The sequence below is a fragment of the Ophidiomyces ophidiicola genome (genome assembly GCF_022830035.1).
Source record: "Ophidiomyces ophidiicola strain CBS 122913 chromosome Unknown scaffold_36, whole genome shotgun sequence".
NCBI classification, from domain to species: Eukaryota; Fungi; Ascomycota; class Eurotiomycetes; order Onygenales; family Onygenaceae; genus Ophidiomyces; species Ophidiomyces ophidiicola.
This window is the reverse complement of record NW_026054676.1, coordinates 71,602-88,850: the sequence shown is the minus strand read 5'-3', so window position 1 is coordinate 88,850 and position 17,249 is coordinate 71,602. Positions and strand designations below refer to the sequence as shown.

The following is a 17,249-nucleotide window of genomic DNA, read 5'->3' as shown; positions in this document are numbered from 1 at the left end:
CAGCCAGCTTAGTGCTTAGCTAGCTAGTTAGTCGAATCGTGAAAAATGCCATTTCCAAAAAAGATCGAATCAGGACCAGGTCTGACTGGGCACGCAAAGCTGCGTCGAGCCAATGAGAGATCTGGAAAGCCAAAGAATTTTGCTTAGGCTAGTTAGACAGTTAGTTAGGCGTTCAGCCCTGCTCCGGTCCGCGTGAAGGGGAATTATGGGCAGCGCGATTTTCTCCCTTTCTAGCGGATCCCGGTGTTTAGTCAACAAAAAGTAGTAAGAGGTAACGACGGCCGTAGTTCCGTAACCAACTAGTTTTACCGATCAGGCTCTGCCGAGCAAGATTGCCAACGCATCCTGGCCAGCAGTGAGTTAGCTAGACTACGGCCATAGCCTCCACGAACGAATGACTTCGATATCCCGCCATGTGGTCGACAGCCACCGTCGTCGTCTGTCCAAGGCGTTATCGCCAGTGCTGACATGGAGGTTTACGAAAAATTGCTTCTTTTAGGCTAGCGTCCCGCATCTCCCACGCAGGGTTTAAGCACCGGCGCTAAAATCTTGTCAAAGCCTCATTGCTAACCGCCTTGGGGATAGCGGCTCGCCGCGGTTATCGCGTGAGGAAGTAATTACGAGATGGAAGTGTAGCTAGAGGGGGGCAAATGTCAGCTTGATTCCCTGGGCATAAACTAGGCTTTCCAGGGCTGTGCATCCCCAATTGGACAACAACACGCAACGCACGTAATGCTGAAGGGAGCCATTCCGTGGTGAATAAAGGAGTAGTTGGTCATTTGCTTTCTATTGAATTCTATGATAACAAGCCGAACAGAACCGAGACAGGTTGTGTTCTGGGGTAGGTAGATGTTAATTTCCCTTAGCAGTCAATGCACAATCAGATCTTGAAAATTTACAGTAGCAGATGCCCCAATCCAAAACAGAAACAGCCAATGCATCTAGCAATTGAAAATAAAAGCCAAAAAGAAAGAAAGTGGTATGCATTGAGCAAAATCAAAAAAATCGCTTCACACCCTGGCTTCAACCAAGTAAACAAGAATAAAGATAGAGTAACAAAATAAAAATCACAAAGTTCCCACCAACGCCATTGTTCAACAAATGATCCTAAAAATGAATACCGTACAAAACATCAGTGCTCCGAGGCAGCATTAGCAATAGCACATTGCAAAGCACTGGTCAAATCAACATGGAACAATGGTCTATTCAATCCATGAACAACAGTCATTCTCGGTTTGGCGTACTCAGCGGTAGTAACCAGTTCCTTGTCCAATACCGACATGGAACTGTTCGAATCCGCGCCTTCAGCACGTTTGATAGTCGAGCTGGCACTATCCACACCCGGCGACTCAATATCAGTGCGAGCTGCCTGTATTCCGTGTTCATGGTCCAGGAACTCAGCATGGGCCTCAGCGGATTGGTTGCCCTCGAGGTTGGTAACGCTGAAGATTGGCTTCCACTTATCGTGTACAGCCGGGGTAGGATTTCCGAATCCACCAGACGCGAGTGCTCGTCTGGTCCATCGGTTGTTGACGTGTGCAAAATGCCAATTTACAGGCTGCGGTGAAGCATACATGTCAAGCTGGTTGCGGACGTCGATCAGGTTCTGGACTGAAGTCACATCAACGTTGTTAACAGAGGAGAAGTCGAGAACAACCGCTTTCAATGTGGGTAATTGAGAGCGATCCTCTTCCTGTTGGCCGCGTCGAGGGCCGGGCATGTTCCACGGCCGGTCACCAGGCCGGCTATAGCTGTTGGGATTCGTTCTCCTTGTTTGCTTGTGGATTGAGGAAACAAGATGATCAAGGTAATGATTCGCACTTGGATAGTTAAATCCTTCAGTTAGTCGGTAGATGAAAACACCAGGATATGGCTGTGCAACTTGAATCTCAGGGTTAGATCCATCCTCATGGTCTACTGGAAGGAAGATATTCCGGCAAGCAGAACCCTTGCCGCTCTTCTCCGGCCCAGCCACCAGGTGGTGGTCTCCGACGACCGAATGCACCTTGACTCTGCCGAGGAACTGACCCTTAGCTTTGACAAGACGGAAGAGGAGGATAGCAAGCGACATTGCTACTGTGGTGTAAATTCCATTCTCGATGTTGGTGAACACCATGACGATGACACCAGCAAAGAAGACGACAACTTCCAGGGGCGAACATTTCCAGAATTGGTACACAGTATTTGGGTGGGTGATGAGATCTCCGACTGCGTGAATAATAACGGCAGACAGAGACGAGTTCGGGATGAAAAAGAAGACAGGTGGAAGGGCATAGATGGCAAGTAATACTACCATCGCCGTGACGACACCACCAAGTGGCGTTCGCACACCAGCCTTGGACTGAATTGCGGTTCTGGAGAAGGATCCTGTGACAGGGTACCCGCCAAGAAACGGGCCAAGGAGATTCGCGACACCAATGCCAATCATCTCCTGAGAGGGATCGATGTTGTAATTATTGATTCTCCCAAACGACTTCGAGATAGCAATATGCTCGATGAGCAGAACGATCACACCAGCAGGAATGTCGCCAGCAAAGGTCGAGAGAATATTCTTGTCGAGCTTCGGAACCGAAGCATGTTGGAATCCTACACAATTCAGTCAGTATTGATCTGTTCAACTCTATCGATACGTGGCACATTACCTCTAGGAACGGTTCCCAAAATATTGAACAGTGGCTTTTTCCGGCGATTGATATTGACAGCAGCACTGATTGCAGTGTAAAGCAGAATCACAAGCACCGTGCGAAGGGTGGCCAGGAAAAACCACACCTTGGCGCGAGCTGGGTATTTGCGAGCGCACCATGTGCACGTGTATCGAATGAGATAGAGAAGGAACAGGGCCGAAAGACCCATGGCAGCATCGATCTTGGTCCGGCCCAGGTATTTCAGGGTGTTGATGATCACCTTCCAGGTGGAATCACGAGTATTGAAACCGGAAATGCCCATCATCGATGGGACTTGACCAGATGCAATGCTGAGTGCAGAGCCAGTCATAAAAGCAGAGATTGCGGTCAGTGGAATGAAGTCCACTATCCAGCCGCATCGGATAAGGCCAATAAAAGTGATGATTGCACCGCAAACCACACCAAAAGCAGACGCAAGCACGCTGACCGTCAGTTCAGGGTGGTCTACCCTGATTCTGGTGACGATATGACCGATGAGCGTTGATACGACGGCGACGGGCTATTTGCTAGATTTTAGCGAATATTCAAAAAGGCATGCCAAGACGGAAAGAAGAAACATACCCCGATTGTAATATCCTTTGAAGTTGCAAAAAACCAGTATACCAAGACACCCATGAACGAAGAATACAAACCATATTCGACAGGCAATTCTGCGAGTTTCGCATAGGCCATGCCCTGGGGAACGACAACGGCGCCAACGGTAATACCTGGTCATTCTGGTCAGCAGGCGAGAACGTTATTCCCGACCGATCTAGAGGGGTAGTCTCACCAGCAACTAGATCGCCAAGGAACCATTGGACGTTGTATCTGCCGATCCAGTGGAGGACCGGGAACAAGTTGACGGCATACGAGACCATCTGTCGGCCGGTTGGCACGCATTCGAGGAGGAAATCGACGGAGCTGGGCTCCTCCTCGAGAAAGATCTCCCTGCTAGCAGTGGACATGGTCGATTCACCGCGGGTGACGGAGTCCGCGGCCGAGGGGTCGTTCTCCTCCACCTTGATGCCAAGGACTTTGGCAAGTCCAAGGCCGACCTTCCGCGTCGTGGGCGACGGCGTGTAAGGCATGTTTGAAAAGTGCAGCGTGTAGTATCAGACAGTTGACGAACGACGCGGAGGGGGCCTCTATTTCTATTTTCTTTTTTGTCTTTGTCTTTTTTTTCTCGAACGGTTAGACAGCCGCTTTCCACCCGATTAAATAAGTGGCAGAGTCGTACTATATGGCGGCACAGCCGGACCGCCCGAAAGAGAGAGAGGGAGAGAGAGACTGGTGGCTGGAGGCGGCGGGACACAGGAGACACAGCTAGCTGGTGGATTGCCTGCAGAGGCTCTGGCTGCCCTCGCACAACGTACGCTCAAGAGTCACCAACAGGTAAGACCCAGCACCAGGCCAGGTGAAGCACAATGGGCCCAAGCTCAAATCTCCGCGGGGGGCTGAGTGTGCGTGCTTATCTGGTCCCCATCATTGGAGCGGCGTGATCAGGTGCAGATGGGGTCACAGGAGCCAGGCGCGAACAAAAGGAACGGAGAGAGGAGAAGAAGACCAGAAGGGAGAGAGGAGAGAGAACCGAAAGCCCAGCAGCAGCAGGATGGAGAGCAGAAGGGAAAAAAAAAAACGGTGAGCGACAAGCGAGGCACGACGGCAATATATAATAACTGCAGACGCGGTCAGGCGAGCGGTTAGGAGCCTCGAAACGACGCCGAAGGGAAATTAGGTGTTGCTGGCATTGTCGAAACGGCGATCCTGAATCATAAGCTCGCAGACGCACGTATAGCTCACCAACGTCACTATTATTAACGGTGCCGGGGAGGGAGGAGGAGGCGAAAGGGTCTCGAGAGGGTTGGGGGGGCAGGGTTGGCGGCAGGTCTGCAGCGGGCGGGCCAGCGCTGAAGATCACGCAATCGCGCCGCCCGGTCAACGAGTCTGCGGGCAAGGCAAGATTTGCGAATAGAGTTGGGACAGAGCCCGCGCAGCCGACCGGCCAGCAGCAGCAGCAGCACAACAGCAGCAGCGGCGGCGGCGGCGGCGGCGCGAGGGACGACACGGGGGAGGGAGCCGGGGGGCGGTCAATCTGCTCTGTGCAGGCATGCCGATCCTGTCACGGTCCATTGCAACTGAGAGCAGGGGAAACGACGGCCCAGCGCGCGCTGAGCCAGCGGGCGGCGACGCAGCGCAGCGCAGCGCAGGCAGCAGACAGCAGACCGACCGACTGACTGACAGACAGACGGGCTGGCGGCGTCCCCAATCACAGCAGCGCGCTGCACCAGCCAGCAGCACCGGCGGCCGCTGTTGGGCGCAGCTGCACGGCGGCGTTGCGGCGAGCGCGAGGCCCCCAAAAAAAGCCGCGCTGAGGCCCGTCTGGGGTAAACAGGCATGTCCATTGGTGTTGAGACGTGCCTGAGCCGGGGGCTGCAGATCCTCGCCCGCCGGCATCGAGCAGCAAGTCACTGTGTAGTTAGTTAGTTAGTGAGCTCCCTGATATCTACTTCGATCGCGCGCATCGCCGCCCGTGGACGATCGCCCGGCCCGCGGCACCGACCAGACAAGAATCGTCAAGACGCGGCGCGGCACTCTTAACCCCGATCAAGCACTCGCCATGCCCGCCGCCTCAGCCTCGTCCCGCCAAACTCTCCGCGCCCACATCTCCCTCCCTCCCTCCCTCGCTCCCCTGCACCGCGTATGTCTGACATGCATCCTGCTCTCTCCCTCGTCGACATACATACATACATACATATACATCCCCTGACGCAGCAGCCCGTCGCTAGACAACGCCTCTCCCCCCCGCCCCAAGCCGCATGGAGGAAGCCCACCACGTTGCGCCGTCGTCTTGGCCGCGCGAGATCAGACATTTTCTGCCTGCCCCTGATCCCTGCCAGCCTGCTCGCGCCCTGGTCGCTGTCCGGGGTGCTCGTCTAACAATCTACCGGCTGAATATTAACTAGTTATCTCCCTTTTCGGTCCCGGCTCCTGCGGTTGTTGTTTGTTGTGCGTCTGCGACCCCCCCCCGAAACGACCCCAAAAAACAAAAAAATCCCAAAACCCTGAATCGCCTCCTGGGAAATGATTCCCGTTAGATAAGCTGTATTACACCGCTTCTGCGGCCGCGATGCCGGAGAGCGCAGGGCCGCCTCGCCAAACGGTTTGCGCCGCCTCTCCACTGCTCGTCCTGGACCACAGTAACCTGGTCCTACGTCGTGCAGAAAGCACATCGACTGCCTGCAGCCCAACATGAGAACATTTCTAATAAAGCCTGCAGCTATGTATTCATCCGGGGTTGAAAAGTGGGAGGCCGTTATTAGCTGTAGCCGTTGCACAGGCACATAGAGAAGGGGAGAAAAAAAAGGGACAACCAAGCCCGACCGCCCAGCACGGCAAGCTTCTTCCAGCATGAACCTTTTGGTTCCGGTTAGCCGGCCGCACAGGAGATTTGATTCTGGGTCAAGGCCGCGCTCGCGCAAGACCTGTCAGACGTGCCGCCGAAGGCCGTGGGCAATAATGCTGTTAAGCCCCAGGATGCCCTGCGTCCGCGGGGCACTTTTTCATCAAGTTAAGAAAAGGGGCGTCTCTTGGAACCGGCTTGGAAGCGACCCTTCGGCGAGCAAAAAAAAAAAAAAAAGGTTGTGAATGAAACGAAACTCTATGGACCTGAAGGGCTAAGCTTTTCTTGGTGAAATGTGCCAATACTGCCTCCCGCAACCTGTGCTGCACATAATAATATTAATGGATGCATCTCGAAAAGAAAGAAAACAAAAAAAAAAAGGTTGAGTTGGATTAACGGCACAAGCAACCATGGGTCTCGGTTCATCTATGTATTATGCACGGATGCAGTTATTGAGTGGCTGACAACAACAATAATGACGAACCGATCGTTAGGCGCGGCTGTCCCACTGCAGGCGGGCGATTAGTGCCATCTAAATACTTGTCCTAGCGACTATATTGCTAATCGAATTGATAATAATAATCACATAATGCCTAGCCGGCGGCATCGTGTGGCGATCGCCACCATGCATCGGCAGCATGGGTGGGCTGGTGGCCACGGCAAGCTGTCCTGCTACGTACCTTGACGAAAACTAAGTATCGCAATTTCAAACAGCTCAGTCACATCGCCCATGTACCAAGCAGTAATACTGATGCGCTTTTCCCACTGTGCCGCCGATACGGCGTCGTACCCGCAAGGAAATACGACAGGTGCAATCAGACTATATTTCATGGCACAGCAGCGCAATCCGCTGCTTGCCGAAACACCGACTTCGGTGGCCGCCCTGTTCTGTCAGCCAGGAGCATCTCTCACCTTCTACATGGTCTACGGAGTACCATCAAGGATGAAGTGGAACGGGAGCTGGGGGGGTTAACTAGGTGGGAGACGCCTTTCCCGGTACCAACCACTTAAAAAATGGAACGCTGTCGAACTGGCATCTTCCCTTTCTGCATTGCAGGCAGAACCAAACCAAGGACACACCCACAGCTTCTGGTGAGAGGCAGACGTGGTTGGACGTGCAATGAGGCCAAAACGAAAATGCTTGATTCTGTCATCGCTGATCAGTTCCAGCCCGAATGAAAATTTTTGAGGGTTGAACGGCTGGTCTTGGGCAGTCGTATTCCATCCCAACCTTGACATGCACGGAGCGCATAACGCCAGTTAACTTTTGATATCCCCATCTGCCACATGCAAAATTCCAGCCACACGGAATATTTAGCTAGTGGGATCAAGATCGCGAATTTTCTTTTTCCTTTGCTTTTGTTTTCGGTTTCTTTATAGATTGATGGATGTATGTACGGATGCCCTCTGCATTGACGCATGCATGAGTCTTCTTTCGAGCGATCAGCATGCCCTAAAGCATAAGCCCGTCGTACTGCACTAGGTCCAGACGCCGGTTCTGTCTGAATTCTGCGCCAGCCGTCCTGAAACAAAGCGAAATCATACTGAATCAAAGAGGAGCTCTTTCATCAGCAACCCTGGTCATCATGCTCTAAATTTGCTTTTTCCAGTTATTATTAAAAATTAAGTGAAAATTAATGGGATACAAACATTTTTCAGGGGTCCTTAGTATCCCAGCTTCACTCATCTCGAAGGACGCTGGCATTTATCCATATTCCAATTTTATTCTTGTTGCCCCCTTAAATACCACTTGATATCGCATTATTCCAGCATTCAAACACGCCCCATATCCTCAGACGGCTACCTGGAAGGATTACAAAAGGATACACTTCGTTGTAATTAGTCTGCACAGAGTACTGTCTGGAAAACATGCAAACCATCAGGTCTGTGTGTGAGTACGGAGTACAATTATGCAAGAGAGAGAAATCGGAGATCGCGCAATTGTCACCCTGATGGCCCCATCTTGTGCCCATTGATGTGCTGTCACCACACCTGGAAAATTCCAGATCACGAATTCCATAATAAAGAATTTAAAGGGTTGCCTCATGATCGCACAGGACACAGATCCAAACCGCTATTCTGTTTTTAGTGAATCACACCCCCTGCATAGATATTGTCCAACATGCCTTGCAATAGCACAAACATATTCTTTTTGTTGGACTCGCGAAGTGGTTTTACCGAAATCAGATCGGTTATCTTCTGCCCCAAAAGAGAAAGTCGACTTGCCAGGTCGGTCTTTATTTCTTTTCTACTCCGACTGTTGTATTGATTTGGGCGCCAGGTGAAGTGCCAGTAACGACCTTTGTGTGCCGCAACCGTTCGTCTCCTCAGGCTAAACATTCATATAACTATGTTTTTCGATGTCTTAATTTTGGAGCATCCAGCCTTCTGAGAGTCAAGTCAGAGGGCGGAGCACTAGGAAGATTTACCTGCAGTAGGACACTTTGCCGTAAGCATTTCCAGCCTCAATTTTAATATTGCCTGTATTGAACCTGTGTACCCCTCTTAAAAGTTTCTAGATATTGATAATTTAAGCTGTTAGTCCACCATCAACATGGCCAGAATACTACCAAAAACAGTGTATCGTCCGGTGGTAGGTTATGGAATATTGAAAGTAGGTGAATCATCATATTGACAGCTCAAATACCTTTTAGTAAACGCAAGGCCAGTTAGTAAGGCCCACTGGGTTGAATTATAATACCTCCTTGCCTAATCAACATGGCCACTTACCATGCAATTTCACTGTTACCTCGCCGTGGAGCTTCTAGCTGTTTGATGGGTCTTGATTGCAGCTCTCCCTGCAGAAGGTTAGTTTCTGCAAGCCGTTCTCTCCTCCCAGCGAGCTGGGCCTCTGATCATATGAAAGTTGAGGGCATTGCTGTCGAACCTCTAAAGAATGCTAGAATTGAGTTTCTAAGTGCAGAAAATCGTTGATACGCAGCAGATCCTGGGGAGCATGAAAGGCTGTCCCTAAGGAAGGCAACATTGTTAAGACGTAGGTAGGTGGTTGTCCTGGTGAAAGGAACATCAATGTCCGCCCAGTGAGCCGGAAGTCTGACGAAGGGAATACTCTGGTGTTCATTGTGATTTGGTATTGTCAATGATAGAAACCAGGCTGCCTGTTGGTGATGCGACATGGAGTCTCCTTTGCACCATGGTCAAAATAGATGGGGTAATAGGAGTGTGGGGTGAGAGACTGTTTTCGTATGTATGCTCCATACTAAAGAACACTAGGCCTCATACCACATTCAAATGACTCCAAAGCATCAGCGGAACAACAGCATCTCATCCTATCAACTTGGTTTATCACGTACAGCGTACCATTCTGTCGGAAATAAGTACAGAACTACGGAGTACATAGGTAGCTAAATACTTTCCTAGCCACAGAAAGTACTCAACGCCAGCTACTAAGCCCATAATACTAATGAAATAATGCAATCAAATATACGTCTCTATGTTCAATACCCTCTGGGTTGAGCTCAAAGAGTAACTGGGTCCATCATTGCGCTGCCGGACAGCTTGCTAGCAGCGTAGGGAGGCCTGAGAATATTTTATTACACGCATAAACATGTGTAACTCTATTGGGAACTGACCGAAACTCCGGCATAGTAGAATTGTAATAGGCATCGTCTATGAACCATAATGAACCGGATGCTGATCAAGCAAACCACCCCCCCTCTTTTGATTAGTTTTGGTGGTCCCATCATGGTCTCGTGTGTCATCAAAAAAGGGCAGCGGGAAGAAGCAATGCGCAGTGGAAAAGAAAAACTTGAAGTAAAAAGCACACAACAGGCTCAAGGAAATGGAACAAGCAAGCATCGAGTGATAGAAACCGGGAGCGTAACGCATGTGAAGAATATTATTTAGTGAAAGGGGGGCGCTAGACAGTCTCCATCGCTGTAAGTGTCCACACCCGATGTCAGGAGGAATTTCGATCCTGCCAACACCTGTATCCCATGCCTTGGTTATTTTTCTTTTCCAGAGGTGACAAATAATGGAATGCCTTTTAAAGCTGGAAAACACAAAAAAAGAAGAGGGAAAAAAGAGAACATAAGGAAAATCCAGTATCAACACCGTTAGCCGATCTTCCACCATCCAAAGTATACGAGAAGAAACTCATTTTCCTCGTTTCATGCAACACACGCTATGCAAGGGTTACCCCTAGTGACACGAAATTTATTGCGATGCGCATTGCATTCGTTCCGCACCAGGTGGAATGCCATCTTCTTCATCTTCATCGTAGTTGCCTGCGCCTTGAGCACGGGCACGGGAGCCCTCGTCGACATCTTCCAACTCGAAATCATCAACCATCGAATCTGGTGGGGGCTGCTTTTGCTCCAAACGTGGGGGCAGAACATTTTCAAGGAGCGACAAGTTACGGAGATCCTCGCCTTTCGGAAATTTCACGTTGAATTGGATGTAGAGGTTTCCGAAGTCATGGTGGCGATAAGACGGCATTCCCTGTCCTTTGATAACTTTGATAGCACCTACTACAGCGTTAGTAATCGGCTTCACACAGGGCTGCCAACAAAAACGGTGTTATCGCGTAGTACATACCAGGTGTGATAGGCTCGCCAGCGGCAATGTTAACTGTAAGCCACCGGTCGTCGAGGTGTTCAACATTTATGCTTCCTCCGGCGAGAGCAGTGAGAAGGTCAATGTCAGCTTGGTAGAACAAGTCGTCCTCTTTTCGCTGGAACCGCGGGTGTGGCTTCTGTTCGATTTCGAACACTACGTCGCCAGGCAAGGCCCCTGGGACTTGATCACCCTCACCGCGAAAATCGATCCTGTGACCATTCTTCACGCCCTTATCAACGTGGACGTGAAGAACTTTCCTCTCAACAGTCGTTTTCTTACCCAAGCAACGCTTGCAGCGGTCTTTGTCTCGGATAATCTCTCCTTCTCCACTACAGTCCGGGCAGACGCTCTGGAAGCGCTGAATCATCGGACCCATCTGGCGCATCATGATCTTCATACCAGTTCCATTGCAGCCAACGCACTGTTTGACTGCACCGTCTTTTCCACCACGGCCTTCACATCCCGGGCAAATGACGGACTTTTGCAGAGCCAGTTTGGAGACTTTGCCGCGGTAGATGTCTTCGAGCGAAACTTTATGGACGTGGTGAATGGTTCTGGCTTTCTTTGGCCCCGTCTCCCTCATGCCGCCGCCGAACATACCACCGAATCCTCCACCACCGCCGAAGAACTGAGCGAAGAGGTCTTCGGCGTTCATTCCACCGCCGCCACCCCCTTGCTCCAGTCCTTCTTCGCCAAACTGGTCATAAAGCTGGCGTTTCTGTGGATCTGATAAAACTTCGTATGCGTGTGATAGGTCCTTAAACTTCTCGGCGGCGTCGGGGTTATGGGCATTTTTGTCTGTAGCAAAATTCGCGGTTAGAGATTAAATCCGACAAAGTCAGCTACAAAGGTTGCGTGCCTACCAGGATGATGTTTCAAAGCGCCCTTCTTGTAAGCTGTTTTTAACTCTGCTTCACTGGCAGTGGGTGCAACCTGTGTAATGTTAGGTACGTTGAATGTTCGGTTCTGAGAAAAGCAGACGTACCCCTAAAACGTCATAATATTTGGTCTCTTTAACCATCTTGACTGATAGTTATCGAAGAAGGCAGCGGAAAAAAAAGGGGGGGATGGAAAGGGGATTGCGAAGAGAAAAGATCTCTTGAAGGCGACAAGGCAGCGAGACCTGGGCTTGGTTGAAATCTTATCTCTGTATCAGAAAAACTTTTTTCCAAGGCCACAGAAAACAGAAATTCTTGCTGCGATTAGGTATGCGTGAAGGCGCAGAGGTGGACGGGAGAATCAGCAGAGCTGAGGGAGGAGAATGACCTGTGAACGAAGTCTGGACAGGAAAAAAGTATTTCGTTGGTTGGTAATGAAAAAAAAGCCTCTTTCTGCGGACAGGACTGCGTTTCCTTGGAACCAGATGACCGTAACATTACCACACGTCAACGGTGGATTTACTTCTTAGGTTCAGCGGCTCTACTCCGTACGAAGCGCGAATACGGTGGACACAAGCGATGACATCGAGAAGCAGTCATCTACAACCAAAGCTCACGCTCCAAGATCCGGATACAGTACTCTGGAATGAAGCGTAGGAAGTCTGTTCTCTCTTCCAAATGCATTTTCTACCCGATTTATGACAAGTCTAATACCGTATTGTTACAGAGCCGCCTTACCCAATACGGCTAGCGCCAACCCCCTCAGGTGCGTTCGCCTTCGTTGGGCTTCTGAAGGCTTCCATCGCCTTCGTCGCCGATAACTGCCGTGTCAAGTGCTGATGACCGGAGTCTTGGTGGGGAAGAAAGCTGGCGCGGCCAGGAAGACTTCGAAACAATGCATGCAGGTCTAACAGTACTCACGGACGACTCTCCACCAACTGAGGTCCTGCATCAACAGCCGGAGCAGCCAGTGCTGATTTGCCCCTGGGCGTGGTGGGGATGCTGAGTCGCGCTTATAGCTAGGGCGCCAAGCAACGTCTATCTCCGCTTAAGGCCGTCTTCGGCCTAATGAATCTTCCGATGCATGAACTGAACTGGACATTTATGGAGTAACGTAATTCATCACTGAACGACCTAACCCACAAAGCGACCGATTTTTCTACTGTAGACCTCTACTTTCAAAATTCAATAAAATGACCAACAAAGCTGCTATTAAATTGGCAATTGAAGATCTGCGCTCGCAGAAGGCTCCTAATTATGCCAAAACTGCCAAAAAGTACAAAATCAACATAACTATGTTGGTGTGTTGCTTTAAAGGCATACAAGTCTCTAGGTGCAAAGCTGTCTCTCTATATTCAAGAAATCTTACAGATGCACAGAAAGAAGCTCTTCTAGGACATATTGACACTCTTACAAACTGCAGATTTTCTGCTACACCTCAGCTTTTATGAAATCTAGCAAATGAGATTCTACAAAGTGATGTAGGATTCAACTAGATCTCTCACTTTATTGAACATCATGAAAATTGACTCACCAGTGTTTTTCTACAGAATATTGATCAAAAGAGAAAAGCTGCTGACAATTCTATGTACTATTCTTTGTTTTTTGACCTAGTAATATCTCTTGATTTTATTGATTTGATGTTGATTTTCACTGGGTTAAGGCTAACTATACAAATTTCTAAAGCTTTGAGAAAAAATTGAGAAATATAACCTTGAACCCGCAAATATTTACAATTTTGATGAAAAAGGCTTTATTATAGAACTAGCAAATACATTTAAAAGAGTAGTCTCTTTACAAGTTTATAAGTGTGGTGAAATATTGAGTGCTGTACAGAATGGCAGCCAGAAGTTCATCTCTCTACTTGCATGCATCTGTGCTGATGAATCCTTCACTACATCAGCTCTCATTTACAAGGGGGATTCTAGGAACATGCAAGATACTTAACTCACTGATTTTGACTGTGAAAAGAATCAAACTTACTTTGCTGCATCAGAAAATGAATGAACCAATGATGAATACAGAATCTGCTGGCTGGAATTATTTAATAAAGAGACTAGAGCCAAAGCTGGCCCTGCAGACAGCAAGCAGAATAGATGCCTGCTTATACTGAACAGACATGTCTCTCATATTAATATGCAGTTCATTGATTTTGCTGACAAGAATAAGATCCTACTGCTTGTCCTTCCATCCAGCTCTACACACCATTTACAGCCTCTAGATATCAGACTTTTTGAACCAATACAGCACTATTATTCAAAGGAACTAAACAACTTCCTCCAGCAAGGCATGAGCTTTGTTAAAATGACAAAATCAAATTTCTACATCTTGTTCAAACCCATGTACACAGCAGCTTTTACACCAGAAAATATATTATCTGTGTTTGCAGATGCTGGTATCTGACTATTAGACTCTAATAGAGTGCTCAAATCTATACAGCCTAAGATCCCAGACACCCAGGGAGCTGCCCTAGAGCCTACTACACCTACTACATGCTGGGGGGTAGGCAGGCTACTAGGCTATTTGAAGAGAGCCAATGCCACCTCTAGGCATAGGCAAGTCTATCATGCTCTAGAGAAAATAGCACTGGAAAAAGTGATTATAAAGGCTGAAAGAGATTGTTACCTGGTCTATAAGAGCTATGGAATGTCTGTGCAATTTTGGTTGAGTAGTAGAAGATGTCTTGTTCTTGTTCTCTTGAGCTTTGATGATAAGCTCAAGGATGACTAATTACTAACTAATCTACTTCAGTAAGTATGTACAGGAGGTTCCATGTCAGTTGCCAGAGAATATCTTTTAATGATCAGTGTTCTCACTGAAAGTCAGTGCCCTGTTGCTAGTTAGAATTGATAATCATAGTAGGGAAAGTCAAAAAAGAATGACATCTTCTCAATGACAGCTTTGTTGATCAATTTAGTATGCATCATTGGATATAGAAACTTTTTTCAAGTCAGAGTGGACATGATCAGTCACATTAGTGCATATATTTTAATTTGACATTGGGAATACCATTCTCCATCTAACACAAAGTTTTTCCATAGTTGTAGAGTGTCTTTTGGATTCTGTTCTAGCACATCAGTGTCATCAATTTATGTTAGATGTGAATAATCTTCAGCTGTTGCTTCTAGTGCTCATAGACAAGCTGAATGAGCTTCTCATTGATGATTAGAAAGTTGTAGAACTTTGCATCTGATGAAATTGTTTAAAATGAATTGACATTTCATGTACAAGTCTCTTTTTTCATCTGTGCTTAGTTTGAGCCATTCTTGAATTTCTTTCATTGTTATAACATCATCTTCATTCAAAGCCATTCAGGTTCCTGTTTTTATTGCTGTAGACGTTGTTTGGCCAGCATTGTAGACAGCAACTGATCAGTTGTCACAGCATCAGCTTCAAGAAGACTTCAGGTCAACTAGTGTTGTTATAATTGATAATTTTGAATTTCAAGAGAATGTTCAGCATCAGATCATTAATGACAAGAATTCATTTCACTCTTATACCACTGATCTCCATGTTCATGATCAGATTTCATCAGATGAGCTTTGTCAGAGCATGTTGGGTCTGACTTCTTTGAACCAACTCAACTATATTCATTCTCTGCAGCAAAATCAGAATCAGATTGAGATTGAATTGTGTTGCTATTTCATTTCTGAGGCTCTGTTTGCAGCCTATCTGAACAAACTGATCAATGTGTTTGAAACAGAGAGTGGTTTGTATAGTTGTCTTGTTCTATCAGAGGTCAATAAACTGTGCTCATCAGAGCTGACATGTACATTGCTCTTGAAATCTATATTGATGTCTGAGGGCATCTATGATGATCTTTATGAGATCTTCCATACAGTATTTGCTGAGCAGTTCAAGATGGATGAGGATAAGAATTTTCATGAGTCACTGTATCTAGTTTATGGTGATCAGAAAATGTCAGTGTTCATCTGAGACTGTCAGTATCAGTGATGTAAGGTTCAGAGAATATATGATACTCACTGTTGAGCATTGTCAGTGCCAGCAATGTGGCACCTTCAGCTCAACTTCTTATATATGATGATGAAGATCTTCTATGGGGAAGTTGAGTTCTCTCAGCAGATAACTTCACTGTTTAATCACATTAATCATCTTCACTGACAGCATCTGTTCAGTGAGAAAACACCATTTCATCATCTTGAAGAACTTGTTCTTCATAGTTTTGATGCCTGTATAACAGCAATGTTTTTGCAGTTGATCAGAGACACACACACTGCACTGAATATTGCAGATTCTGATGCAGTATGAGTGATAGTTTCAGATCTGCAGGCTAATGAGTTTGATGATCTGATCAGTCATTTATATTCCATGGTGTTTGCACTGAAGTCAGTATGTCAATCTGATGAGTTGATGGAGAGAATGAAAGATTGTGATGCACATTGTCTCAAAGTCAGCTCAAAGACTCAATTCAATGCTCAGAGCTCTGATATGCCACAGCTGTCTGATGAGAATCATGCAGATGTTACAATGACAGTCCATGTACAGTTTCTTCATTTTGTCAAGACTTATAAGCTGATCAAGACTGGCACTAAACATGGAGATGTTGGGTTGCTGTCTTGAGAAGTTGAGCAGTCTATTTTGCATTTTGTCTGACAATGTTGCTTCAATTATGCAGTTGAGATGTTGTATTTCTGATGACTCACAAACTTCTCTGTTCATGATCAGCTGCTTCAAGATGCTGTTCTGACTAACAGTCTCATCACTGTGCACAGAAGCACTGATCATTTCATGAAGACTGATAAACTCAATGAGTTGCTCAACCTGAAGCTGAAGAAATTGCTGCAATCTCAGAGAATATCAACATTTGGAATTCAGAAGCTTTTTTGGAAGTCTATCTATACTTTAAAATATACACATCAGCTTTGTCAGGCAGTTGAGCATGCTTTTGGGAAGTATACTGATGTGAAACATATTAAAAAGTCAGCCAGTGGGGATATCTGCAGTCTTGCCTCTCTAATATCAGAGCAGTTGCATGTTAGTGTAGAGAGTAGTCATGGATTCTTGCCTGATATGAAGCTGTTCAATGCCTTTCAAAATCTATTCTCCCACATAGCCACCATCAATGCATATATCGCGAAGGTTTTGGAGGCTGGTGGGGTGGGTGTTATTGAAGGGAATGAGAAAGATTTGAGTGAAGTTGATCCATGTAGAGAAGATGCTATTGAGGTTGGTTACCTGATTAATTACCTTCTGTGATTAAAAATCTAACAATTTTGATGTTTAGGGAAGTGAATCTGATCAGATTTTCTGTATGGGTATTTCTACATAGATTATGCTCATATGTAGTAAAATCAGTCATTTTCATTTCTACATACATATTCTATTTACATACATGACCTTGCTGGGCATCTGGCCCAGTGACAGTGTAATCAGGTTGCAATATCATTCAAAACAGTATATATCAGACAAGTTATCAATTAAGGTGGAGACCATGTCAGTTAATGTGGTCAGTTGGTTCTCAAGTTGTGTGAGGTGCACATTAACCTCCAACATATCTCTGTTCTTGGTCAGTTGCATCAAGTCAAACATCTGAGCCAACTCCTCTGTAAATTGGGTGAGGTTGGGCTGGTCTTGATTATTGTTTTCATGATGAGTCTCTGCTGCAGGGGGGTTCTATTGCTGATCTGAGTGGGCATTTTTTGGGATCTGCAGCCCATAAATCTGGTGACTCTTTTTTCTGGGCAAAGACTCTTCACTTTCAGACACACC

General features: G+C 47.1%; 3 protein-coding genes across 3 annotated transcripts; 1 reads left to right on the top strand and 2 right to left on the bottom strand.

Moving 5' to 3' along the window:
* Nucleotides 1–1,132: 1,132 nt before the first annotated feature.
* Nucleotides 1,133–3,751, bottom strand: LOZ57_006124 (uncharacterized protein; the record flags this gene model as incomplete). Its single annotated transcript, XM_049255145.1, has 4 exons — nt 1,133–2,586; nt 2,643–3,183; nt 3,246–3,391; nt 3,454–3,751. The coding sequence occupies 4 exons, from the start codon at nt 3,749–3,751 to the stop codon at nt 1,133–1,135; spliced, it is 2,439 nt and encodes an 812-aa protein (XP_049105873.1).
* Nucleotides 3,752–10,239: 6,488 nt separating this feature from the next.
* Nucleotides 10,240–11,662, bottom strand: YDJ1 (Type I HSP40 co-chaperone; the record flags this gene model as incomplete). Its single annotated transcript, XM_049255144.1, has 4 exons — nt 10,240–10,550; nt 10,621–11,439; nt 11,505–11,574; nt 11,627–11,662. The coding sequence occupies 4 exons, from the start codon at nt 11,660–11,662 to the stop codon at nt 10,240–10,242; spliced, it is 1,236 nt and encodes a 411-aa protein (XP_049105872.1).
* Nucleotides 11,663–15,848: 4,186 nt separating this feature from the next.
* Nucleotides 15,849–16,809, top strand: LOZ57_006122 (uncharacterized protein; the record flags this gene model as incomplete). The annotated part of the gene is made up of 3 exons (XM_049255143.1): nt 15,849–16,082; nt 16,206–16,706; nt 16,765–16,809. 3 exons carry the CDS (start codon nt 15,849–15,851, stop codon nt 16,807–16,809), a joined length of 780 nt encoding a protein of 259 aa, XP_049105871.1.
* Between the last annotated feature and the right edge of the window lie 440 nt (nt 16,810–17,249).